The 26,675-nt window shown below is 45.5% G+C and overlaps 1 protein-coding gene across 8 annotated transcripts in view; it reads right to left on the reverse strand.

The window, feature by feature from the left end:
• The window catches only part of CHL1 (cell adhesion molecule L1 like), a 464,787-nt gene that overhangs the window by 88,577 nt on the left and 349,535 nt on the right, over positions 1–26,675 (reverse strand). For all 8 annotated transcript variants that reach the window (XM_063940640.1, XM_063940638.1, XM_063940643.1 and 5 more), the window contains 7 exons: positions 17,342–17,508; positions 17,111–17,267; positions 10,797–10,921; positions 9,559–9,660; positions 9,108–9,305; positions 5,887–5,957; positions 3,963–4,185 (listed from right to left, as the gene is read on the reverse strand). In XM_063940640.1, the coding sequence (XP_063796710.1) occupies positions 3,963–4,185; positions 5,887–5,957; positions 9,108–9,305; positions 9,559–9,660; positions 10,797–10,921; positions 17,111–17,267; positions 17,342–17,508 (1,043 nt within the window). The remainder of the gene's footprint in view (positions 1–3,962; positions 4,186–5,886; positions 5,958–9,107; positions 9,306–9,558; positions 9,661–10,796; positions 10,922–17,110; positions 17,268–17,341; positions 17,509–26,675) is intronic.

Below are 26,675 nucleotides of genomic sequence, written 5' to 3' on the forward strand. Positions count from 1 at the left end.
GTGTTCAAGGATTTCAAATTTAGAATGGGTCTCACCGAACCGTCTGGATTCGGTACCACAAACATTGTGGAATAGTAACCCCGTCCCTGTTGAAGGAGGGGAACTTTGATTATCACCTGCTGAAGGTACAGCTTGTGAATTGCCGCCAGTACTACCTCCCTTTCCTTGGGAGCAGCTGGCAAGGCTGATTTGAGGTAACGGCGAGGGGGAGACACCTCGAACTCCAGCTTGTATCCCTGAGATACCACTTGTAGAACCCAGAGATCCACCTGTGAGCGAACCCACTGGTCGCTGAAGTTCCGGAGATGCGCCCCCACCGCACCTGGCTCCACCTGTGGAGCCCCAGCGTCATGCGGTGGACTTAGTGGAAGCAGGGGAGGATTTTTGTTCCTGGGAACTGGCTGTCTGGTGCAGCTTTTTCCCTCTACCCCTGCCTCTGGGCAGAAAGGACGCGCCTCTGACCCGCTTGCCTTTCTGAGGCCGAAAGGACTGTACTTGATAATATGGTGCTTTCTTAGGCTGTGAGGGAACCTGAGGTAAAAAAGTCGACTTCCCAGCTGTTGCTGTGGATACGAGGTCCGAGAGACCGTCCCCAAACAATTCCTCACCGTTATAAGGCAAAACCTCCATGTGCCTTTTAGAATCAGCATCACCTGTCCACTGCCGAGTCCATAATACTCTCCTGGCAGAAATGGACATTGCATTAATTCTAGATGCCAGCCGGCAAATGTCCCTCTGTGCATCCCTCATATATAAGACGACGTCTTTAATATGCTCTATGGTTAGCAAAATAGTATCCCTGTCAAGGGAATCAATTTTATCTGACAGGGAATCAGACCAAGCAGCTGCAGCACTACACATCCATGCTGAAGCAATTGCAGGTCTCAGTATAGTACCTGAGTGTGTATACACAGACTTCAGGATAGCCTCCTGCTTTCTATCTGCAGGCTCCTTTAAGGCGGCCGTATCCTGAGACGGCAGTGCCACCTTTTTTGATAAGCGTGTGAGCGCCTTGTCCACCCTAGGGGATGTTTCCCAACGTAACCTGTCCGTTGGCGGGAAAGGGTACGCCATTAGCAACCTCTTAGAAATCACTAATTTCTTATCTGGGGAACACCACGCTTCTTCACACAATTCATTTAACTCATCAGATGGGGGAAAAGTCACTGGCTGCTTTTTCTCCCAAAACATAATACCCTTTTTAGTGGTAACCGGGTTAATGTCAGAAATGTGCAACACATTTTTCATTGCCGTAATCATGCATCGGATGGCCCTTGTGGACTGTACATTTGTCTCATCCTCGTCTACACTGGAGTCAGACTCCGTGTCGACATCTGTGTCTGCCATCTGAGGTAGCGGGCGTTTTTGAGCCCCTGATGGCCTCTGAGACGCCTGGGCAGGCGCGGGCTGAGATGCCGGCTGTCCCAAAGCTGTTACGTCATCGAACCTTTTATGCAAGGAGTTGACACTGTCGGTTAATATCTTCCACATATCCATCCACTCTGGTGTCGGCCCCGCAGGGGGCGACATCACACTTATCGGCTCCTGCTCCGCCTCCACGTAAGCGTCCTCATCAAATATGTCGACACAGCCGTACCGACACACCGCACACACACAGGGAATGCTCTGACTGAGGACAGGACCCCACAAAGTCCTTTGGGGAGACAGAGAGAGAGTATGCCAGCACACACCAGAGCGCTATATAACAGAGGGATTTACAATAACACAAAGTGAATTTTCCCCCAATAGCTGCTTATATCACCTTTTGCGCCTAAATTTATGTGCCCCCCCTCTCTTTTTTACCCTTCTTGTAGTGTATACTGCAGGGGAGAGCCTGGGGAGCGTCCTTCCAGCGGAGCTGTGAAGAGAAAATGGCGCCGGTGTGCTGAGGGAGATAGCCCCGCCCCCTCCGCGGCGGGCTTCTCCCGCTTTTTTAATAATGTTAATGGCGGGGGATTAGGCACATATACAGTTTATAACTGTATTATGTGCACATTTGCCAAAAGGTATACTTATTGCAGCCCAGGGCGCCCCCCCCCCAGCGCCCTGCACCCACCAGTGACCGGAGCGTGTGGTGTGCTGTGGGAGCAATGGCGCACAGCTGCGGTGCTGTGCGCTACCTTATTGAAGACTGGAGTCTTCAGCCGCCGATTTTCTCCTGGTTCTTCCGTCTTCTGGCTCTGCAAGGGGGACGGCGGCGCGGCTCCGGGAACGGACGATCGAGGTCGGGCCCTGTGTTCGATCCCTCTGGAGCTAATGGTGTCCAGTAGCCTTAGAAGCACAAGCTAGCTGCAAGCAGGTAGGTTTGCTTCTCTCCCCTCAGTCCCTCGTAGCAGTGAGTCTGTTGCCAGCAGATTTCACTGAAAATAAAAAACCTAACAAATACTTTCTTTTCTAGTAAGCTCAGGAGAGCCCACTAGGTGCATCCAGCTCTGGCCGGGCACAGATTCTAACTGAGGTCTGGAGGAGGGGCATAGAGGGAGGAGCCAGTGAACACCAGATATACCGTAGTACCTAATCTTTCTTTTAAGAGTACCCAGTCTCCTGCGGAGCCCGTCTATTCCCCATGGTCCTTACGGAGTACCCAGCATCCACTAGGACGTCAGAGAAATAAGAGCTTTAGGCATCTTTTTGTTATAGTGCATCCATTTACTGTGCCATACAGTCAGGGAAAACTTACATAAGATAGAATAAAACAAATAAAGCATAAAGTAGATGAGTGTACAAATCACGTGAGAATAGTTGTCAGGACAGTACGTATTCTCAGTGCAGGTGTAATCATACAGTACTGAGCTCGTGCTCCAAATCCTATTCACTCACACTCCCCCCCCCCCCCCCCCCCCCCCCAATATAACTGCACCTGCCCAGTGACTATACTGCAGCAGTAGCCATCTTTACTCACTAATTTCCCCTTTCCCCTACATGATGCTACTTGATTGAAGGAGAACGAATGCATCAGAAGCTGTAGATAAGTGTCACAATCCTGACTGAATTTCTCATGTTTTGTGACTTACCTCTGCCATCTCTCCTGCAGTTCAGTCTATCCTCCATGCTAGGTTTTAGCTAGCACACCGGATTCAAGTACTTCCTGACCTGATTGCCTTCAGCATACAAACTGCAGTCTGTTTTACTCACTCCCTTGAACTGCCCATCAGCTTCCTACGGGCAGCAGGATCGCATACGATACATCATGTGCAGTCCTTTTGCATACAATGTATCGTATGCGATCCCAGCCAAGGCTGCCTAATCTGAGAAATCTATAGTGAAGCCCTTGCGATCTACAGGCTCCGATCTGATGAGCATGGGGCCGCACATTGGATCGGATTCACATGCAATTTGCCACTTTTCATCCGATTTCTCGGACCTATGCATCTGAATCGGATGAAAAGGGCCTAAATCGCACTAGTGTATGGACACCCTTAAGCCACCTGAGTAGGAATTCCTACCAATACCTGGTTAAAGCCTCCTCGCTTCATTCACACTCCCTCTGTTCTGGCCCCACCCACAGACGCCTGCCCAAGCCAAACCCAACCTCTCTGGCGTGACAATAAGAGGAATAGCCTCCCATCAGAGGTGGTAGAAACTAAGACAGTAGAGCAATTTAAACATGTTTGGGATTGGTATAAGGATATAATTACAAAACCTGATGATCAAATAGGGTTGAGGTTACCAAATGGTAAAACAGGGCAGACTAGATGGGCTAAGAGGTTTTTAACTACCGTCAAATTCTATGTTTCTATGTAAGAGCTGATTACATGACTGGTAGCACAAGTGGGATGACATTTAGGAAATCATGGGGCACAGCTAATGCATAGTGAGTCGCAGCTGCCGCATTACCTATTATACTACTACTGATGACAATCAATGGACGCTAAGACAAATACATTTTTCCTTTACTGCAATATTTTAAAACGGATTCTTTAGTGACTGTTCACTTTACCATTTCAGAAAATGATACTCACTGTCCTCTCCTGAATACATCATTTGTAGCTCTGGTTCTGGGCCACTTCCCATATCATTGACAGCCTGGACATGGATGTCATATGGAACATAGGCTGGCGTGTTTTTTATAGTGAATTGGGGATGTTTAACTTTTTTATGATGCCATTCTGTCTCCACGCCATGGAGGCGCCAGCTGACGCTGTACTCCAGTCCTGGGCCGTTGTGGTCATCCAAACTCAGAGGCTGAAATAAACAGTAAGAACAATGTACCGTAGACCTGTGGGAATGTACTGAACTATCTAACAGCACAACATTGTCACATTGAGGGTGAATTCCCTCCCTATAGTGATCACAGAAACATGGTAAATATATGTCTGTAGAATATTTCTGGGGATTGAAACACACAGTATATCTAGTATCATACACATACCTCCCAACTTTGAAGGGGGAGGAAGAGGGACACCTGCGCGGCGAAACCGTGTGCGACCCAAGCAGCTGGGCAGCCCCCTGCTCCCCTCCCAGCATTGAATAGATGCCGTGCGAACTATTCAGTGACTACCGTCTGCTTTGCAGAGCAAAGCAGAGGGTGATCAAAGCCTCCCCCAACTGCCCCCCCCCCCCGCCCGCGGGACACTGCGACCCGCGGGCGGGACAGTGTCCGAATAGCGGGACTGTCCGCTGAAATCGAGACAGTTGGGAGGTATGCATACATACAGCAAAGATGGTCTGATCTAGATTTATTTACACTAGGGAAGAGAATATACAGTAAAGGGGCAATACACACCTTAACGTACAGTATATGTGACTGTAGCACAACATTGCCAATTTTCCTGCAAACCTCTATGGGGTGCATAGCAAAGTTATAATTGGCAGCGATGGTTGCCGCTCTAAAAAAAATGGCCACTGACAGCGCAGCCAGGCTGCGCTGTCAGGTGTCAACCCTAGATCCGATGCATTCGCAATTAGATTGTGGACACATCGGGAGGCTGGACAAGCGCAGGACTCATTCTGCGCATGTGGAGACCCAGGTGCAGGACCTGTTCTGCACTATAGCCTTGCAAGGCCCCCTTACAAACTTTTGCCTTGGGGTATACAATACATCTAGTTATGCCAGTGGACCTGATTAGTGTAATGTAGTATAATATATATTGTTACATAATATGAAACTGGGCATTGTAATGTGGCATAACATGAAGTGAAAGCACTATAGTTTGGCATTATATGAACTGGGGCACGGTAATGTGGTATACAATGAACTGGGGACACTGTATGTCATAATGTGAACTGGGGGTGCTGTGTTGTATAATGTGTACTGGCAGTCCTACAATGTGACATAATGTGATCTAGGGCACTACTATGGTTCAGAAAATAAACTAGGGCACAATTATGGGGCATGACATTAACAACTGCTGCAGAGAGGTGTCTCTCTCTAGAAGCATTGGAACAGGGCCCCTTCAAAACGTTGCATGGGGCCCACTAGTACCCCTTTTCCACTAGCTCAAAAAACATGGGTAAATGCACGGGGGCGCGCATTTATTTACCCGTGTTTTTGGCAAGTGGAAAAGGGTCAACCCGGATCAAGTGACCCGTGAATCCTACCCGGCTATTTACCTGGGTAGGACACGGGAATGATCCGGGTAGGGTGTAGTGTAAACGGGAGCCGTGTCGATGCGACACGGCTCCCGTTTACACTGTATGGATGGGCGGCGCTGGGAGATCATGTGATCTCCCTGCGCCGCCCCTGCCGTGTAGCTAGAAGCGTCACCAACCCGGCATATGCCGGGTTGTGACTGCTGATGGGAAAGGGACCGAGCACGGGTCGCAGCAGGGGGCAGCTCCCGTGTCAGGCTCCCGGCTGCGACCCGTGCTCGTAGGTGTAAAAGGGGTAAAAGTAATGACTACACCCCAGGACCAAGATTATGCAGCACTGCCATACATACTAACCTCCCATCTCACTGTCATTTCATCAGGTCTGATTGCTTCACCGTGCACAGAAAGTGGGTTATAGTCAGGAGCTGTAACATAAAAAGCCAAATTGTAAAATGAAAGCAATGATGGGCATAATGTATTTCTTTTTAAAAAAAAAAACCCTTCTGCTGAACTTAGTTGATGGAATGTATATCCTGTATGTGGCAGACATGACTACTTCTCGCTGAGTTTTTGTACAAAGAAACATAGAAAATGAGTTCTGTAGTAGATATGATGCATTCTGGGACCAAATGATACATTTATCAAACTATTAAACTTTATTTGAATTGATTAAAAACACAAAGGTAAATGGCACAAAGCCACCCAATTGTAAAGTGCAACGGAATATGCTGCGCTATATAAGAAACTGTAAATAAATAAGATAGACAGATGGAGAGGAAGGAGTGTCACAGATTTGCAGCCACATTTATGAAGAGAGGGGGCAAAGGCACATTATATAGGGGGAGCAGAGACACAGACAAGGGGGGAGCAGAGATACAGATATGAGGGGGCAGAGACACAGATGTGAGGAAGGGGCACAGATATGAGGATGGGCAGGGATATAGATATGGTGCAGCAGAAACACAGATATGGGAATCAGACACACAGATGTGGGGAGGGGGCAGACACTGATTTGGGGAGGAGGCAGAGGCATGAAATGTACAGTGGGCAGTGGGACTGACTGTATAGGTGAGAAATGGCAAAGGCACCTTTGTGCAACGCAGCCACAATCTGACATTTGCACCTTCAGTGCAGTGCATACTAAGGGCCCGATTCTGATTGCTGTAGTGCGAAATCGCACAGCGGACGATTATCGAGCAACTGCCCATGCATATGCACCGCAATGCGCAGGAGTGAGGCCAAACAGCGACAGAATGGTGCAAAAAATTTGATCGCTAGGTGTACACAAGGTGATTGACAGGACGCAGACGTTTGTGGGTGGTAACTGGCCGTTTTCTGGGAGTTTCAGGAAAAACACAGACGTGCCCAAGCGTTTTCGGGGAGGGTGTGTGACGTCAGCTCCGGCCCCGATCAGCCTGTTCTCATCGCACTGTAGGAGTAAGTCCTGGGCTACGCACAGACTGGAGAGTTAACAAATGACTCATCGCACAATTTAGTTCTGTGATGAGTCGTTCATATCACTCTCTAGCCAGCTAGCAGTTGTCCTATGTGAGCATGATTTATTAGCAATTAACTCTGCCAGCAGACAGGGGCCCTTGGCTGTCAGTCCTAACATTCCCCTATGATTTCGGCCCTGCATATCGTCATCGGCAATCAAAACCCCAGCTCTGGCACTCCAAACAGACCCACTGCTTGCAAGGGTCAATGTAGAAACTCTGCCACCAAAGCTGACTTCATTATCTTCTAATTCATCCTATCTTCTTTCTATACAGTAGATTTCTCTTTCGCTCCAAGAAAATCTTCTTTAACTTACTAAACCCTGTCCAATGATGTTGCCCCATAGCCACCACCAATTCGATTTCTCTCCGCCCTCCCCAACCACCAATTCCCTCATTGCCCGTGATTTTGCCACCTACTTCAAAGGCATAATTGACACTATTTAACAAGAATTCCTCTCTCAACAGATCCACAACCCTCACTCACCCACTCTCTTGTACTCACCTATTCACCCTCTGAACATCCTGTCCAAGGTCTCCACTCACTTTGTCTCCCATTTTCCTGTCTTCTTCAAGCATGCTCTCATCTCATGTATTGCCATGAAATAATATGTTGGCTTAACTTTTCTCTCCAGCTACTGCACCATCTCTGCTCCCCTTTGCAACCAAACTATTTGAAAGTCTTGCCTACTACTGCCTCATGCACATCACTCTTTTCTTGGCCCTTTTTAAATAGCTTTCCACCCTCTACATTTCTCCCAGAATGCCCTCAATAAATTTACCAATGGACTACTCTTGGCTAAGTATGTATTACTAATGCTAATTAAGTTAAATTCATACTGCTGTCTAGTGTATTAGTGGTAAGAATGGTCACCATTAAGATCCAAATCCATTAGGAGTAACCGAACAAATTTGCTGTCAGATGTAGCATGAAACTAACATTCAGGAAATAACTTACCATCTACATCTACTTACATCTGTGAACTAATGTACAGAATACAGCTATGGTGTGGTTGCGCCAAACACCCCCTGCTTGACAAGCCAGATCCTGAGAGACTCACGTCTGGCTTCTTTGCTGAAAATGCTTCACAATGCAATGTGATTAGGACACACAAAGAGACTGTGCTGCGTAATTTGATATTTGACATTATATGACATTTGTATAGTCTCTGAGTCTGTACTCGAAGTGCTACAAGGTAGCAGCCGCATTTTTTCTCCAATACAAGTTCTGTTCTGCTCCATATACAGTGTTATATATCAAATTAATTAGCACAGGCTCCTTGTATGACCTAGTTGCGTTGCTAGTAAGGGGGTCTATTCAGAACCGAATGCAGCCACATGTCTATATGCAGTGGCGGCATTAAGCGGGTCTGCGCACATGTGCCGAGCACAGTGTATGTGCACAACCCTACACCTTGCAGCATCATCCTGGAAGGGGCGGCGACATGGCATTGCAGGATCATGGCAGGCAAAATAGGGGCATGTCAGGGGCATTTTCGGGCGGGCTGCGTGACATCACATGCTGCCGGAAAAGTGGCGCCGGACCACCTGCCAGTGCAGCCAGACTGCGCAGGCAGGGGTCAACCTCAGATCGATGCATCCGCAGTTAAATTGTGGATGCATTGTGAGGCAGCGCCACACACATCAGCGGGAAGCAAGATCTACATACATCTCCGACTAACCCCCTAAGACACATTTTTATCAAGAAGAAAAGATGACCGACGTTAGCAGAGTTGCACGGGACCTGCCAGCTCACTCACGCCAGGCATCTCGTGCTGCATGGCGCATTGAGGCTTGATGTATGAGGACGCATCTGTAGCCATAGTAATAATAAAGGGCCTAATTGGGAGCCGCACGCATACATGGATACATGCAACTCTGAATCAGGGCAAAAGCAATCAGCATATGTCTGGGGTATATCAACGTGTTCCAACTATCATGTACAGATGCAGCTTAATAAGGTGTGTACATGCCGTCAAAATATATTTGTTATATTAAATAGTATCCCTTGGGTAACACTAAACCAAATTATTACCATAATTTACTAAATCTTGCACCAGTTGACATTAATGGAGTTACCTGCAGGTGGTGTACTGTAAATCTTTGAATGGAGACTTGGGGAACTTTTCCCTATTCCATTTACAGCAAACACACGGAATTGGTAGTTAAAATAAGGATTGAGTTGTAACAGAACTTTGGTGACATTTCCGGAGACTCTAGTCAGTTCCTCCCACTCCCTTGGTTCCTTATTGTCCTTTATTGATTGAATGATAAATTCTGTGGAAGACAGATGATCCTAGTAATATGGTAGCTATAAATGCCACTTATAGGGGGAAATTCAAATGTATGAAAAGTCGGTTGGGTGTCTGTTTTTTCCTGTCTATTAGATAGGAAAAAACAGACACCCAACTGAATTTTCAAACAATTGAATCTCCCCCATAGAATATATAAAAATCTTCAAAAGGTTTTCCATTTTACACAACCTTTCTAAGCATTTGCACAATTAGTAAATTAAGTAATTATAACATACCTGAGATAGGGCTATTATGGCTGTCACCTGCTGCCCAAGACAACATAACACTACGGTCCTGCTCTTCTGAAAAATGGAGATCTTCAGGGGGCATTGGAACATCTAATGTAAAAGACAATTTAGTGCTTGAAGGGCGGCTATTGAAAAATGTACTTTTTTTTCCTACTTTCAGAGCATCGTATAATTGTATAGTGTGTACAATTTTCAAATGACTCCAGCACCTAGCAGCCATGTGCATATGAAACCCTATCACTGCCCCTAGCAGTGGTTAATGTACACCCAGGTGCACCAGGAGAAAGAAGGGGGGGGGGGGGAGCGGGGGACATGTACTACTTACCCAGGCCAAGGTCAGCTGGATTGGCCCAGATCAGTAGCACATTGGGCAGGGAGAGGAAACTGCTACTGCTCAATTCCCACCCTTAGGGGGAGATGTACTAAGAAGTGATAAAAGTGGAGAAGTAAGCATTGACGTAACATTTATAATTTGCATACTATAAAAGTATACAGAGCAGCTGATTGGTTGCCATGGGCAACTTCTCCACTGGCTTACATCCCAACTTTTCTCACTGCTTAGTATATGTCCCCCCTAGAGTGTTAAGTATACTAACTCAGACCCTTTACCCTTCTGCTTCATTGGGGTTGATTCAATTCCCGAATATAAGATTTCTTCTCGCACTCCTCCTGGGGTGCGAGGAGAAATCCGACAAAACTACTGGCGTGATGCTGTTTTCTGCCCTTAGCGTGGCGAAAACAGCATCGCACCAGGCACTTAAGTTGGAGAATGGTGGCTCTCGCGAATAAACACCATGTTTAAGGCACAAATTCTGGCATTCTCCAACATAACAGTGCGCTGAACTGAATAGCTCCGTAACCTTCCTGGCACTATTCACTTTTCATTGAATTGAATCGAGCCCATGGGGTTTTCCTGTATTATTGCTCATTATTGGAGATGAGCAGTTCAGATTGGACTCAGTTCTTTTCACCAACTTTTCGCATGTTTGTATCTGAAAATGAGGCATTGACGTTTTTGATCTCCCATGGAGGAAAGTTGACGTTTAGCCTCGTTTTCAGATCCAAACAAATTCAAATCAGAACCACTGCTCTCTACTCATTATATGTTAAATTTGTCTCCCATATTTTACATTACTATAGAATATGTTGGCATTATATAAAGGTTAATAATAACAATAATTGTGGTGATTTATACATTATAAAGTACATATATAGTACATACATACCCCTCACAGCCAGCTGTGTCTCAGCAATCATCGAGTCCAGTGAGGTGTTTCCAATGCAATAATAGGTACCTCCGTCTTCCCAGGTTACGTTGTATATTGATAAAATGTTTTTTCTCACATGTAGTCTGAATGAGGGATGTAATAAAAGGTGAACAAATAACAAGTTTGCTATATTGGGAGGTATGGAAAGGAGCTGAAATAACAATATAACAAATACACAGGGCGGTATCCTATTAGCTGATTGTCATTATCGCAGTATCCAATTAGAGGCCTTTTTCATCTTCTCTGACTGAGTGAACTGCTGTAACATCTTTTATATGCCATTTCCCCTGGCAACAGGGAAGAGTCTTTTTTAAGGCTGTAGCAATAAACATCCCTGCCTTAAGACGACAATTGCCTTTCCATCTTGTGACGACCAGGAATGCCTGAAAGCAGTCCCGCTCTCCAGCTCTCCAGGGTAAACCCAGCGTCTCCAAGTTCAGCTCTCTGCCAGGCTACCGTGCAGAAGCCTGGTTAGTGACCAGAGGAGGTCAGCAGTTGCTAATCGGATGGTGTGACAGCAGAGTGGCTATGCATACACAGCGTGCCAATGGTAGGAGCCTGAGCAGAAACGTGGTTCCAGGTGCCACCGAAATAAGGAGCCTGGTGGTGGCAGCATCATACCTGCCCACTGCGCAGTGGGTGGAGTCAGTAGCAGGCAGTTACTGACAGTAATTGGGAATCCCCTATGGGCCAGGTCCCGTGTGACCCAAACCCATTCTGTGATTACAGGACACAGCCAGTGAGGGCTGGAAGGCATCCGATCACAGAAATAGCTTTTTTTATCAGCCAAAATTGGACCCGTGACTGCGATAATACATAGGATCAGGAGTAAGTACCCGATCCCATGTGTTTTCACGGCTCCGGCGGCCTGTTACTGCGGATCGGGGCGTGTGTGTCACCCATTGGTAGCGTCTACTTTACCTTCGTGAAGAGGACCTTTCCCATAACCCCGTGGGTCCATGTTACAATCTATTTGGAATAGTAAAGTGTGGCGAGCGAAGCGAGACACCAAGCCCGAAGCGTGGCGAGCGTCCAATGCTGCATAGAAAAAAAAATGACTCCAGACGAACCGAGAACGAAGAAAACATTTACGTGCTGTAAGGGCGGAAGTTCTCTCCTGCCCTCTCGTTTTGTCACTTCCAGGTCATGAGCACGAAGGTAACATAGACACAACCGTCACCCATTGTGCTCCCTGTGTGACAGTATACTAGTGGAGTCCGGCCGGGGATTACGTATTTCCGGTTTGCGTTCCAGGCTCCTCTAGTTTCTGGAAGCGCGTATTCCACCTCCTGGCAGTAACGGAGATTATGAGCGCAGCTGCCGGACTTAGATACTTTTGCTACTCGGTAATGTGTTTTTCTGGTACAAATATAAGTTGGTCACTTTATCTTGTTATCTATAGCCCTATATATGACTCTTGTTGGCACTATAGGTATGCTTAATTATGGTTGCTAGGTAGCTTTGGAAAGCCATTGGTTGACTGGATAGGGGAGTGGCCATGCCATGGTAGTTATAACTCCACAGGGACAGCCCACACTGACTTTGATCTGGTTGGCTGTGTAACTGGTCTTAAAAAAAGGTCCGTGCTAGTTACGAAACGTCGACCTACATGATGTGCTATATGAGGTATCATTAAAAGCCTTTTTTCTACAAGCAAGTCTGGTGAGTGCTTACTATTATGAAAACCTAATATTATGAAGACCCTGCCGAAACGGGTGGTCTTCAGTATGCCGAATGTCGGGATCCCGCCGCACAGTATACTGGCGCCGGGATCCCGACACCCGGCATACTGACAGCTATTCTCTCTTGTGGGGGTCCACGACCCCCCTGGAGGGAGAATAAAATAGCGTGGCGCGTGTAGCGCGCCACCGTGCCCGCAGCGTGGCAAGCGCAGCGAGCCCGCATGGGGCTCCTTTGCACTCGCCACACTGTCGGTATGCCGGCGGTCGGGCTCCCGGCGCCGGTATGCTGGTCGCCGGGAGCCCGGCCGCCGGCATACCATACTACACCCGCCGAAACAACCGTGTTGTCTGGAATTATTTGCACCCCAGCAAATGATATGATTATGAATTGTGAGTGCGGCTTTTATGATGTATATACAATGTATATGTACCTATTTTTTCAAAGGCATTTCAGGGAAATTGTGAAAGTGACACCTACTGTATAAGCGTGGACGTGTACTGCTACATCTGAGAGGCGTGTCATAACAATGACCTCCATCCCAATGTAAATGAGCCCCAAAGCAGTTAGTAATATCTACTTGTTGAGAAAAAGACACTGACACTATTCAGCCCTTTCTCATGTACAGTATTGTGTTTTACAACTGGTACCATATACTGTAAGTGGCCAGGAGAAACTTTATTTTAAAATGCATGTAGCCATAGGGATCAGTATGCCTTATAACCAATGCAGGGAAATGGCGCTGATGTTCCCATTTGAATGTATATAACTCCGATTTATTTTTCCCCCTAAAAAATATAAAAGTTACATAATGGGGGTAAGGTGCAATCAGGGAGATTATTCAGGGAATCAGGGAGATTGCTGCTATTTCAGAGTCTCCCTGACAATCAGGCGAGTTGGCAAGTATAATATCAGTCATTGGAATTCAGAATCCTTCTGTCAATGGGTGATGGGTCCAATGGCCATAATGAGTGGTTCCTGCCCCATGATCAGTCCATGCTTTGCACTACTAAAAGCAGATATTTGTTAAGTACAGTTGTCATGTGACATACCAAGGATTTCTATGCAGAATAGAAAGACTCGTTCTGAAAATAAGAGGGAGCTACTGAAGTCTGGGGTTTCCTCAAGGTTATGAGGCATAAATAATGTCCATGTATGAACATGTACACATGCTGCTCATGCAACTCTAATGCAAGTTGTGTCTGTCTACAAATGTACATAATCTTATAAAGCACAAACGGAATTGCAGATTCTGTGGCGAGGCAACTCCTAATAGGAGAAACTGGGGGGATAGGGTAGTTTTGTACAACACTTTTCCATATACTGTACAGTAGTACCTGAGGTTAAGGTCACAGTTGTTGGATCTAGCATCCAGTAAATCTACTACACATTGCTTAGGGTTTGCTTTTGAAACCTCTTTTGAATCTTTATATCAGTTATATTGCTAAAACCTTCCATTTCTTTCTGTGCCATAATCCAACAATTCTCCAAAACCACAACTAATCTCTTGTGCATGCCATTATTACATGTAATTTAGATTACTGCATCCTCCAGATAACCGAATTACCTCTTTCTCACATCACCCTCTCTTGAGTCTCTTCTTTATTCTGCAGCTAGGATGGTCTTATTCACTCAGAATTCTTTTAAATTCACTAATTTACCGGCTTCTCCAGCCTTTCCTTCCTATCACCCATTGCATACTCCAACCTTCAAAGCACTATGGGGGTCATTCCGAGTTGTTCGCTTGCAAGCTGCTTTTAGCAGCTTTGCACACGATAAGCCGCCGCCTACTGGGAGTGAATCTTAGCTTATCAAAATTGCGAACGAAAGATTAGCAGAATTGCGAATAGACACTTCTTAGCAGTTTCTGAGTAGCTCCAGACTTACTCGGCATCTGCGATCAGTTCAGTCAGTTTCATTCCTGGTTTGACGTCACAAACACACCCAGCGTTCGCCCAGACACTCCTCCGTTTCTCCAGCCACTCCCGCGTTTTTCCCAGAAACGGTAGCGTTTTTTCGCACACACCCATAAAACGACCAGTTTCCGCCCAGAAACACCCACTTCCTGTCAATCACATTACGATCACCAGAACGAAGAAAAAACCTCGTAATGCCGTGAGTAAAAAACCTAACTGCATAGCAAATTTACTTGGCGCAGTCGCACTGCGGACATTGCGCATGCGCATTAGCGACTAATCGCTCCATTGCGAGAAAAAAATACAGAGCGAACAACTCGGAATGACCCCCTATATTCAGCTAAGTCTCTGCTTATTGGGTAAATTCAAGGTTGATTGCAAAACAGCATTTTCTGCTAATGGGCAAAACCATGCTGCACTGCAGGTGGGGCAGATATAACATGTGCAGAGAGAATTATGGCCCCTACACACATACCGATCTGCCGCCGAGCTGACAGACGGCGGATATGGCCGACGGGCGACCCGGCGGCGGGGGGCAGTTTCTTTACTACCCCCGTCACCCAGCTCCATAGAAGTGCATGCTATTGCTAATATGGACGAGATCGTCCATATTGGCCTGCATGCACAGGCGACGGGGCACCGACGATGAATGAGTGCAGGGCCGCGCATCGTTCATCGCTGGTGCCTCCACACTGAAAGATATGAACGGTATCTCGTTCATTAATGAACAAGATCATTCATATCTTTCACTAAAATTGCGCAGTGTGTAGGTCCCATAAGATTTGGGAGGGGTGTGTTCAAACTGAGATCTAAATTGCAGTGTAAAAATAAAGCAGCCAGTATTTACCCAGCATAGAAACAAAATAATCCACCCAAATCTAACTCTCTCTGCACATGTTACATATGCCCCACCTGCAGTGCACATGGGCCCTCATTCCAAGTCGTTCGCTCGGTAATTTTCTTCGCATCGCAGCGTTTTTCTGCTTAGTACGCATGCGCAATGTTCGCACTGCGACTGCGCCAAGTAATTTTGCTATGAAGATAGTTTTTTTACTCACGGCTTTTTCTTCGCTCCGGCGAACGTAATGTGATTGACAGGAAATGGGTGTTACTGGGCGGAAACACGGCGTTTTATGGGCGTGTGGATGAAAACGCTACCGTTTCCGAAAAAACGCAGGAGTGGCTGGAGAAACGGAGGAGTGTCTGGGCGAACGCTGGGTGTGTTTGTGACGTCAAACCAGGAACGACAAGCACTGAACTGATCGCAGATGCCGAGTAAGTCTGAAGCTACTCTGAAACTGCCAAGTAGTTTGTAATCGCAATATTGCGAATACATCGTTCGCAATTTTAAGAAGCTAAGATTCACTCCCAGTAGGCGGCGGCTTAGCGTGTGTAACTCTGCTAAAATCGCCTTGCGAGCGAACAACTCGGAATGAGGGCCATGGTTTTGCCTATTAGAGGAAAAAGTTGTTTTGCAATCAACCTTGAATTAGGCCCATTGTCTCTTATTTCTTTATTTAAATAGATAATGGACTCTGCCCACTTAAACCTGCCTGCTGTTCCATCTGTACACCTTTCCCTAGCACTGATAGCTCGTACTATATAACTGTACCACTGATTAATCCTAACATATGGCATTTAGGGGTATATTTACTAAGCAGTGATAAGAGCGGAGAAGTGAGCCAGTGGAGATACTGTATTTCCCCATCAACCAATCAGCAGCTCTGTATAATTTTATAGTGTGCAAATTCTAGATGTTACTTCAGTGCTGATTGGTTGCCATGGGCAACTTCTCCACTGGCTCACGTCTCCGCTCTTATCACTGCTTAGTAAATGTCCCCCTTTTAGTCTATGTTCAACTACAGCAAAACCTATCCATGTAACACTACACATCCAAGCTGAAACAGATCCTTATAAATTGGTAGCCTTGGTTTCATTTAACTATTTGGAATACTAGCACTTGTTAACAAGGCCGGATTAAGGCTAGTGGGGCCCAAATGGTAACGAAGTTGTGGGGGCCCCCACTGGTAAAAGTGATGGGAAACCCTCAGCATCCCCTGTGCACTGTTAAAACACACACACACACACACACACACACACACACACACACACACACACACTCGCTTACTAGATGCAGTTACCCTGGACGCTGCAGAATCGTCTGTCCACGCTCCACACCACCTGCACACACAGCCGTATTACAATCAGTGTCTCGGGGGAATTTACTTCCCTATCCCACAAGACTCACTAGAGACCCAGGAGCTCCTCAGTGGCTGCTGAAGCTGCCGGAGGGGGAATCCTCCACTTTATACAGCAGTGTGTGGAGCCCCTAATCTGCGTGGGCCCGGGACGACAGCCCCTGTCGCACCTCCCTTAATCTTGCCCTGCTTGTTAACTATATTCCAAATATTAGTTCTTGCTGTATTTTGTTCTTGTTTTTATCCCAACATTTAAATTGTCATCTAAAGATAATCTATGGCTTCTAAATACATCATTTTTGGTCAAACACGGCATTATGTGTTTGAACACAGGGTCTATTCATAATGATAAAAGAGAAGGTTTCTGGGTACAGTATAGAAATTGGCATTGAAGGGTTGGTCCTCATAGGAATTCCACATAGGAGTGCAAAGCATCTGAGACTGACAGTAGATATAAGGTGACTGTATGAAGCAATACCTTTGCTTGTTCTCTCTCAGCTTCCGTCCATCCTTCATCCATGTGATCTTCAGAGAAGAACAGAGGTGGCTATCGCAGGAAATATGACACGTCAAGGTCATAGAATGCCATCGCTTTGCCCATGGATTTTCAGGAGAAACATACCCTCTTGTAGGTTCTAATTAGAAAACATATATAAGCATCTGGTGTGTTATATAATATACAGTATTCCCACAGCAAATTTGCCAGTACCTCGAAGGGTAAGGTGTGCCATAATTGCGGTGTTGCCTTTAGTGTTTGACACCTTACAAATGTATGAGCCAACATCCTGAGGTTCTGCCTCTTGAATATGAAGGGTACCATTCTTGTCTATTCTGTAACGGCCACCTTCAGGATGAATTATTGTTTTTCCATGATACCTGAAAAAATGTATAATTTGTATTGACTTTATTCAATGGCAGTCGATTCTATAGGAATACTCATCTCTTAGTTATGCAAAGATGTACACTACTTGTTTGGTTTAAAGCTTTACAGCAAAATAAAATGACAATATGAGTACAGTGATATACACTGGCTCTCTTACAGAATGCTATTTACACTGTTCAGCCACCTACAAAGCCCTCAGTGATACTTTTCCTTCATACTGTACATCTGTACCCTGATCCCCAGATACACTACTGGCTGTCCTCTCCACTCAATCTCTGACTTAATCCTCTATTCACCCCTGATCATCCCACTCTTGCCTCCAAGACTTTACCAGCATGGTGTCCCACCTCTGGAATCCTGTTTACCAGACCATCCACCAACTTCAGTATATATATATATATATATATATATATATACATACATACACACACATAAAAAGAACCAGAGTACGCTAAGTATAGTCAGACGGGATTATATCCTGTTATCGAATATTCAAAATTGAATGTCCATATGCAGAGCAATTGATTCTATGAAGACAGCTGTTCGTTTTCTTCTGTCTGAGAGTAAAAGGAACAGTCCAATTTTGAATAAGAAGGGAATCCTGTGGAAATACCCTCTCACCAGGAGAATCACCCCAAAAAAAGCCAAATGGACAATCATTAAAAGATGCCATATATATATATTCTCAATAAAAAGAAAAAAATCAGTATTTAAAATACAATAATTGCTTACAAATAGAAGTGAAATCAGTGGGCCACAGCCAATACAGGATGGATGGTACAAAATTCCACCTCCACAGTATTCAGGAGTGAGCTCAAGGAGGAATCCTCACAGAACTGGACAGTGGACATTGGACTGATAAACCCAACGCATTTTATCCTGAGGACTTCTTCAGGGGTAGGTACCGAAGTACAACTATAAATATAGGCACAAGGTAACTTATGTTCGAGATAACTTTATCCAAAATTGGGTTTCATTCACCAAGATTATAGATAAAAAAGAGCCACAATTGGCACTATGGGATGTAATTCAATAAGTGTTGGAAAGACGGCAGCTTCCAACAGGTTTAGGTCGGAAGGTTCCGACCTATTCAATACTGGCTGTTTTTTTCCAAGTTGGGAATTCCCGACTTGTTGGAAAACACGTGGATTGTTGGATAAGCCGTGGATCCACATGTTCCGCGGCCAAACCCTACAGGTTTTGCCCCCCCCCGGTTCTGACAATGTCAATCCGACTTTTTTTTAAAATCGGATTGACATTGTTGGAACTGGGTAGATGAGACGCGTGAGGAGGCCGGAGGAGCAGCGAGTTAGGCGACCGGAGGAGCAGCGAGTTAGGCGACTGGAAGAGCAGCATGTGAGGAGGCCAGAGGTGCAGCCGGTGGAGCTGGGGACGGCGAGCATGTGAGGTGAAGAGAGGGGACGGGTGAGTATTGGCAGTGGCAGCAGCAGCACGGACTGGTGCTAGCAGCTCACTGACCGTTGTCGGGAGTGGCCAAATCCAACAGTCGGATTTGGCCGCACCATTGAATACTGTCAAAGTCGAAAAATATCGTGCTTTACATTGCCATATACTAACCCCATGCACATGCCCGCTGCTCGTGCATTTAGTCTGCTGTACGTGCACATGTCCGCAAATTGCGTACGCTCGCTCTGGCGATTACACGCGGTATATGCGTATTTACGGTAGAGTTTATGAGCTTGTAGCGGGCGACTCGTTTATAGCATAGTTAACCTTTATAGTGTGTTTTGTAGATATTAATCCCCTTAATAATGTCTGCAAGTATGTTTAGTGTAAATGGTTCGTGGACATAGGGATTCCTCTTTGCATGATACGAAGGGTCTGACAAAGGTTGAACAGTGGTGTCTAGTACCTAACTGAAGAGTATTTTATTAGAAACAATCCGGTGTTGGTTAGGAAGAGATTAGTCGCTCCTGCGTATAGTTATGTTTAAAAGAAGTTTATGGACATTTACAGTATTTGCAGTTCATTATCCATGCGGCGGGAATCCTGAGGATTCCTCCCACCTGAGCAGTTTGAAATAGTCACAGCCCACCTGTTCGAATCCACCTATGACCTTTGGTTGGGACAGAGGGACATTCCTGTGTCCAATGAACAATGAGATTGTAGGGCCCTTTGTAGTGTACAGTATGCTGTGTATATAAAGACCCCCATAGCCAGACCAGCTCTCACTTCTCTCCACAAGGTTTTCCCCGTGATGACTGAGAGCTGGTTTCCAGATAGCGCATGCGATTCATTCCCACGTGTGTAAGTTTTCTCTGTGGCCATTTCATTACTCTGTGTGTATGCAATTCGTTCTCATCTTGTTATCCTTTAAGTGTTTGCCATTTTATTCTCTTTGTGTTTATTATATGTATCTGTGTTACGATCGTTCGCTATTGTCTATATTTCTATTTAGTTATTCCGTTTAGTTATTAATGTTAGGTTTGTAGTGTATAAGCTGTGATCTGTATTCTTTTCCCTTTTACTTACTAAAAAAATCATCTGGTAAGGTGTTGGAACCTTAACAAGTGTTTGTGTGATTCACCATATAAATGCTAAGGGTTTCAGAGCATCTCAATTGCTCAAACAGCTTGCATACTCACAAAGGTTCAGTGTTACACCATTATAGTACCACGGTATTAAGGTTTACAGTGTAAGCATATTCTGTGTTTAAAGTTTATAAAGGTTACTGTCTGTGTGTACGCTCGCTGTGTGTATTCCGTACACCCAGCGCAGCGTGTGTACGTAACTTGCGTACCACGTGTGAGGTCTTTGTACGCAAATAGCGTACGAAGTGCGTAGCACGTGCACGTGGTTTAGCGGCCATTACGGCTACACGGTATTAGTAAATAGCTTATGTTAAAAGGTAAATAATTAGCTTTATCAATTGGGGGCAAGTCCGGTCCACCTCATATCCGCAGTCAGGCGAAAACACGCAGACTTTATCGATCAGCAAAGAGCGGATAGGTAGATAGGTAGTATCTTGTAGTGCTGATCGGATGTGCGTCTGTGTCTGCTTCTCTTGGTTTGCAGGGATGCTGGTGGAATCCGAGGAAGGTAAGAACATACAGCTATTGTTTTAAATCTGTTTTCTCTCTCTCTCTCTCTCTCTCTCTCTCTCTGTTTGGCGCCAATACAATACACGCACACACACCTGCATTCTCATTTTGTGTATTTTATGCATATCTCACCATCCTGTTTGCCATTTGCATTTGATAACGTACTGAGAAAATTTGCTGCTATTTTAGTTAAAAGTAAACAGTAATATTTAAGGGTGTAATTATAAACAGCACGCACGCAGCATAGCAGATACTGTGTGGTGGTCGGTAAGCGATTATAGCTAAATATCGTTTACATTTATAGAAGTTTGTTATTTGTGTCACTGCGGGCGTATCCAAGCTGTGTACACGTGTCTCTCACCGAGTGCGAGTCAAGCATACGCGACGCAAAAGCGTACACAAGGAGCGTATATTACGCAACTTGCGTACAGATACGCCCACTAGAAACAAATCACACGATAACATTGTTTTAGTGTGGGCGGTATAGTAGCCACGTGATAATAGCACAAGTTCTTTCAGTTCCCAAAACTAGTTTTAAAAGGTTCCTTCTATTGCTGCATCTCCTCTGGGATTAACCTGTGTTACCTGAATGCAAGTAATTTTCTGTACAGAAAAAAAAAAAAAAATCAAAGTATATATGAAGTGATAGAAGCGTGTGTATGAAAGTAAATTTTTCTTTGGGGTGAACCTTGAGAAAAGTCGAGATCTCGTGGAAGACACCCGTGGAGTGAACACGTGGTGGCGTGGGAGAAGGCCATCTCACGTTAAAAGTGATTTAAGGTAAAAGGAGCAATTAGTGTTAAAGCAGACCAGAAGGTCGCTAAGTTTAAAGACCCTGACTTAAGAAAGGTCAGAGGCAGTGGGCGCAACCCACAGAGAGGTTGGCGCAAAACCCATATAGGCCCGTGTTAAGAATAAAGCTCCGGCTGAAGGTTTCACAGCCTAAATAATCGATTCCGCTGGTCGTAAGGCGTATAAATAATAGTTATTTATACACAGTGCGACTGTACCGCACGTAATTGTGTGCATTAGTTTGTTACCTTGATACCCACTAAGATTTACTGTGGGATCATAAACACTACTTGTACATTCTAAGATAGGTTTTTTTTATTTTAAGGGAGGTTCGCTGATCACACAGGAATTCTCCAGCAACTAATATTTACTGGGGAGGGAAATTGCTCTGCGGATCACTCCCACACGCTCCAGTAAATAGAGGTTCAGGTTGCAGGGGCCCTAGGTTGAGTACGCCAGCGTTACGTCAGAACGCGTGGGCGTATTGGTCGACGTGGGCGAGAGTGGGTGAAGGCACTCGTTGAACTTTCACCGTCGCCTTACCTCTGGGAACTTGGTTGTTTTTGTAGGAAATTTGCTGAAAAAGAAATACCTGCAAAATAATGGGGGCCAGTTGCTCAAGTAAGGGGCGATCAACCAAGGTTCAGGTTGATTCAGTACCCCGACCTGCTGGGTCGGCCAGGTACATAATGTGTGAGAAATATGGTTCACACGCCGAGGTTTTATGCAATGAATGGGAACGTATGACTGTGAATGATGGGGAAAAGTTCCCCAGGGTGGGCAGTTTTAATCCAGAGGTGTTGCACAATTTAAGAAGAAGGATATGAAGAAGGATATGTCTAATAAAGTCCGGGAAGCGAAGAATTAGCGAAGAATTAGACATTATGATTACTTACAGTTATGGCAACAGGAAGGTGAAATTCAAAGAGGATTAGCTCAAGCAGCTGGTTCCAATCCTATCAGGAAACTGATAGCTACCGCACCACCACCACCATACATAACAGGAGAGAAAATGGCTGCAGAGAATGGCACACTGGTATATGATAAAAATGTACTTACTAAATGTGTTAGTGATAAGAGTAAAGTGGATAAGTGTATTGATACTAATGCTAACCCGTGCAAGTTGTATCCCATCTTAAACTTCCCCCAGGATTGCGAGCAGGAAGATGAACCTACCACAATATCGGCACTCTCTCTAGCAGCCACCATAGCAGAGACTACAGTGGGCACGGCCCAACCAGTAAGAGGAGTAGTAAAGGCCCCTAGTAGAGGGACAGGTGAGGTCGTGTCGGCAGGTAAGTACGGCACAATACACTACGCAGAAACAGTTACACCACATATTGTAGAATCAACCCAGAGGGATGTTATTGAACTTAATCCTGTCAGGGTAATTGCGGTCCCAAATGGGAAAACTGACGCTTCGGGAGTCACTCCCGTCAGAAACATTGCAATGCATTGCCCCTTTTCCCGGACAGAATTAAGAGCAATTATGTCTGAATTCCCTGACCCTAGGAAAGATCTAGTTGCATGTCAAAAGTTCATTAGAGAACTGGGTAACTCCTCAGAACCCAATAACAAAGATTGGCGAGCAGTGTTAAGGGCATGTTTGCCCCCCAACATTGATTCTGTGAGATTTATCACTGATTGTGGGTTGGATGAAGAGGTGCCCCTCACTGATGAGTACAATCAGGAGAATGTGAGACATATAAATCTGCAGTTAGGAGCATATTTCCCAGCTGTTGTCAAGTGGAACAAAATCTTCACCATAAGACAAAAAGAGGGAGAAATAGCTGCTGATTATTTCCATCGGGCACTGCAGGAAATGGCTAGGTATACAGGAATAGAAGACAATAAGACAAATGTGAATCATAGAGAGGTAGCAGTTTCTGTGTTAATGGATGGTTTAAAGGAAGTATTGAGGACGAGGGTACAGACCACCCAACCATGTTGGCGAGGTTTGTCGGTGGCTACTTTGAGAGAGGCCGCTATTGACCATGATCGGAACATCATGAGACACAGGGAGTCACAGGGCGATAAGCTGATGGCAGTGAGTATACAAGCCCTTACAACAAAGCCACCTCAGTATAGGCCCCAGACCCCTGTGGGTAAGTCAAATGTAATAACATATTACAACTGTCAGAAAGAGGGACATATTGCACGGAATTGTATGTATAAAGACACACACAAGGTATATCAACCCCCTAGACAACGACAAGACACACGAAATTGGGACCAGGGACCGCAGAGACGGAGTTATGAGCCACATGCAGGGGAAACAAAAAGGTACCCACCAAAAAGGGACTGGCAAGTCTCTGATAATTCCCAGTTGCCCCCTTCACATGTTGTAGCTGCCAACGCACTCCAGGGAGGTCACCACATACAATAGGGGTGGGGCCACACCTGTAGTCTGCAGCCAGTGAAATTAATTGCGAGCCTTGGCAGTGAACCCGAGGTCACAATTGATGTAGCTGGTAGATCTCCACCTTTCCTTGTAGATACGGGGGCGGCCAAGTCAGTGATAAATTCAACAGTGGGTATAAAGACCACTGGTAAGACAATTCCAGCCATGGGAGTAACAGGAGTAGTACAACACTACCCTTTAAGCAAACCAGCAGAGATTACGATAGGGCCTTTGCAGACCAAGCACTCCTTTCTGCTAGCTGCATCGGCTCCGACTAATCTACTTGGTAGAGATTTACTTTGCAAGATGGGATGTGTCATATATTGTACTCCTGGAGGTGTGTTCTTAGATATTCCCGAGAATCACGCTCAGGAAGTACAGGATATGCTAGATTTCCCACAAAGATTAATGACGCATACTGCTGTTACAGATAAGTGTCCGTCCAAGGTAGAGGAAATGATTTCCCAGATACCGGAATCACTTTGGACCAAGGATGGACAAGACACTGGATTGATGGCAAATGTAGCTCCTGTAGTAGTTCAAGTAAAAGATGGTAGGATAGCTCCAAAAATCCCACAGTATCCTCTGAAGCCAGAGGTGGAGTTAGGAGTTTACCCAGTAATAGAGCGATTGCTACAACAGGGCATTCTGGTTAGAACGTCCTGCACTGCCAATAGTCCCATCTTCCCTGTGAAAAAGAGTGGGGGGAGGGGTTACAGGTTAGTGCAGGATCTAAGGGGAATCAACAAAATAGTTGAGAGCCAATTCCCCGTAGTGCCAAATCCAGCTGTCATACTTATGCAGATCCCTCCCACTGCCAAATTTTTCACTGTAATTGACCTCTGCTCCGCCTTCTTCTCGGTACCTCTGCACCCTGACAGTCAATATTTGTTTGCATTTACATATAGAGGAGTACAGTACACCAGGACTCGTTTACCACAAGGTTTCATCGACAGCCCAAGTATTTTCTCGCAGGCTTTGCATGATTGTTTACAATCCTTTCAACCTGAGAGCGGATCAATATTAATACAGTATGTAGACGACTTACTGCTGTGTTCTGATTCACTCGAATCGTCCTTGAGAGATACGAAACAGCTTCTGTTTCATCTTTCTGATACAGGACACAAGGTTTCAAAGGACAAGTTACAATTATGCCAAACCAAGGTAAAATATTTGGGGCATTGTTTGACCCAAGGACTGAGACACTTCACTAGTGATTAAAAGCGAAGACATAGTGCTAGGACACAACCTCACAATCCATACACCTCATGCAGTGTCAGCATTATTAAATTCGGCCCAAACCAGACACGTCTCATCTGCACGGTTTACAAGGTGGGAGTTAGCACTAATGGCTCCTGTAAACATCACCATAAAGAGATGCAGTGCACTAAATCCAGCAACGTATCTCCCAGGTGTGCCTGGACAGGCACAAAGAGTGGAGGATGAGAAGGATGGAGAGGGAGGATTTAGTACAGACACTGACTCACATGATTGTATGGAATATTTGACCCAAAATTTCACGGCAAGGCCTGACATCAGTGACAATCCACTGGAAGATGTAGATTTTACTTTCTACACTGACGGTAGTTGTCACAGACAGACGGACTCGGGAGACTTGTGTACTGGATACGCAGTCGTAGATGACAAAGGTACCATAGAAGCGGAACCCCTGGGCCCACCTCACTCAGCACAAGTTGCTGAGCTGGTCGCCCTAACCAGAGCATGCGAATTGGCTAAAGGTAAGTCAGCCAATATTTACACAGATTCTAGGTACGCCTTTGGAGTAGTTCATGATTTCGGGGCCCTATGGCGCCTCAGAAATTTCATGACGGCAGCTGGCACACCCGTGGCACATGCAACCCACATCAAAAGACTTCTAACAGCGATACAGGAACCCGACAGAGTGGCTGTTATCAAGTGTAAAGCTCACACGTATAGCCAAGACCCGGTATCACTTGGTAACAGCCGAGCAGACGAAGCTGCTAAATCAGCAGCAAGTAACCCCATACAAACAGACAGTACACAACTGATGGTATTTAATACTGTAAACACACAGAAAATTGTGTGAAATGCAAAACTTGTGTTTCCCGCTGGAAAAGACAGTTTGGAGGTCAAAAGGATATGGCCAGGAGTCCTCAGGACTCTGGACAGATGGACAGGGTAAGCCAGTGGCACCCAGAGCATACCTTCCAAGTCTAGCGGAAGCGGCATATGGGCTGACTCATCTAGGTAAAGAAGGAATGTGTAAGTTGGTAAGAGCTTATTGGTGCGCACCAGGATTTTTTTCCCATGCGGGTAAAAGAGCAATGACATGTCTCACCTGCTTGAGGAAGAATATCGGAAAGGCAATACCAACAGAGCCATCCCATATCCCTCCTAGAGATGGTCCTTTCCAGGTAATACAAATTGATTTCATACAATTACCACCTTGTAGAAATTTAAAGTATGTACTGGTTTGTATTGATGTGTTTTTAAATTGGGTTGTAGCATTCCCCGCTGCCACAAATACCGCTACGTTTACCGCAAAGAAAATTGTGCAGGAATTTGTGTGTAGGTACGGTATCCCTAGGATAATTGAAAGCGATAGGGGTACCCATTTTACAGGTGAAGTCTTTCAGGTAATGTGTAAATTAATGGGAATTAATAGTAAGCTGCATACTCCGTATCGCCCCCAGGCGAGTGCGAAAGTGGAAAGAGTAAACAGCACTATTAAGAACAAATTGAGCAAGGTGATGGCTGACACAGGATTGTTGTGGCAGGAAGCTTTGCCACTTGTATTGTATAGCATTAGAACCACCCCCAGGTCCCCTCTTAATCTGTCTCCTTTTGAAATTCTTTTTGGTCGACAACCCCATGTAATGATTGACCCCCAGGATGATTTGAAATGTAACAATGAAGTAACTGT

The sequence above is a fragment of the Pseudophryne corroboree genome, chromosome 9 (genome assembly GCF_028390025.1).
Source record: "Pseudophryne corroboree isolate aPseCor3 chromosome 9, aPseCor3.hap2, whole genome shotgun sequence".
In the NCBI taxonomy this organism is placed as follows: Eukaryota; Metazoa; Chordata; class Amphibia; order Anura; family Myobatrachidae; genus Pseudophryne; species Pseudophryne corroboree.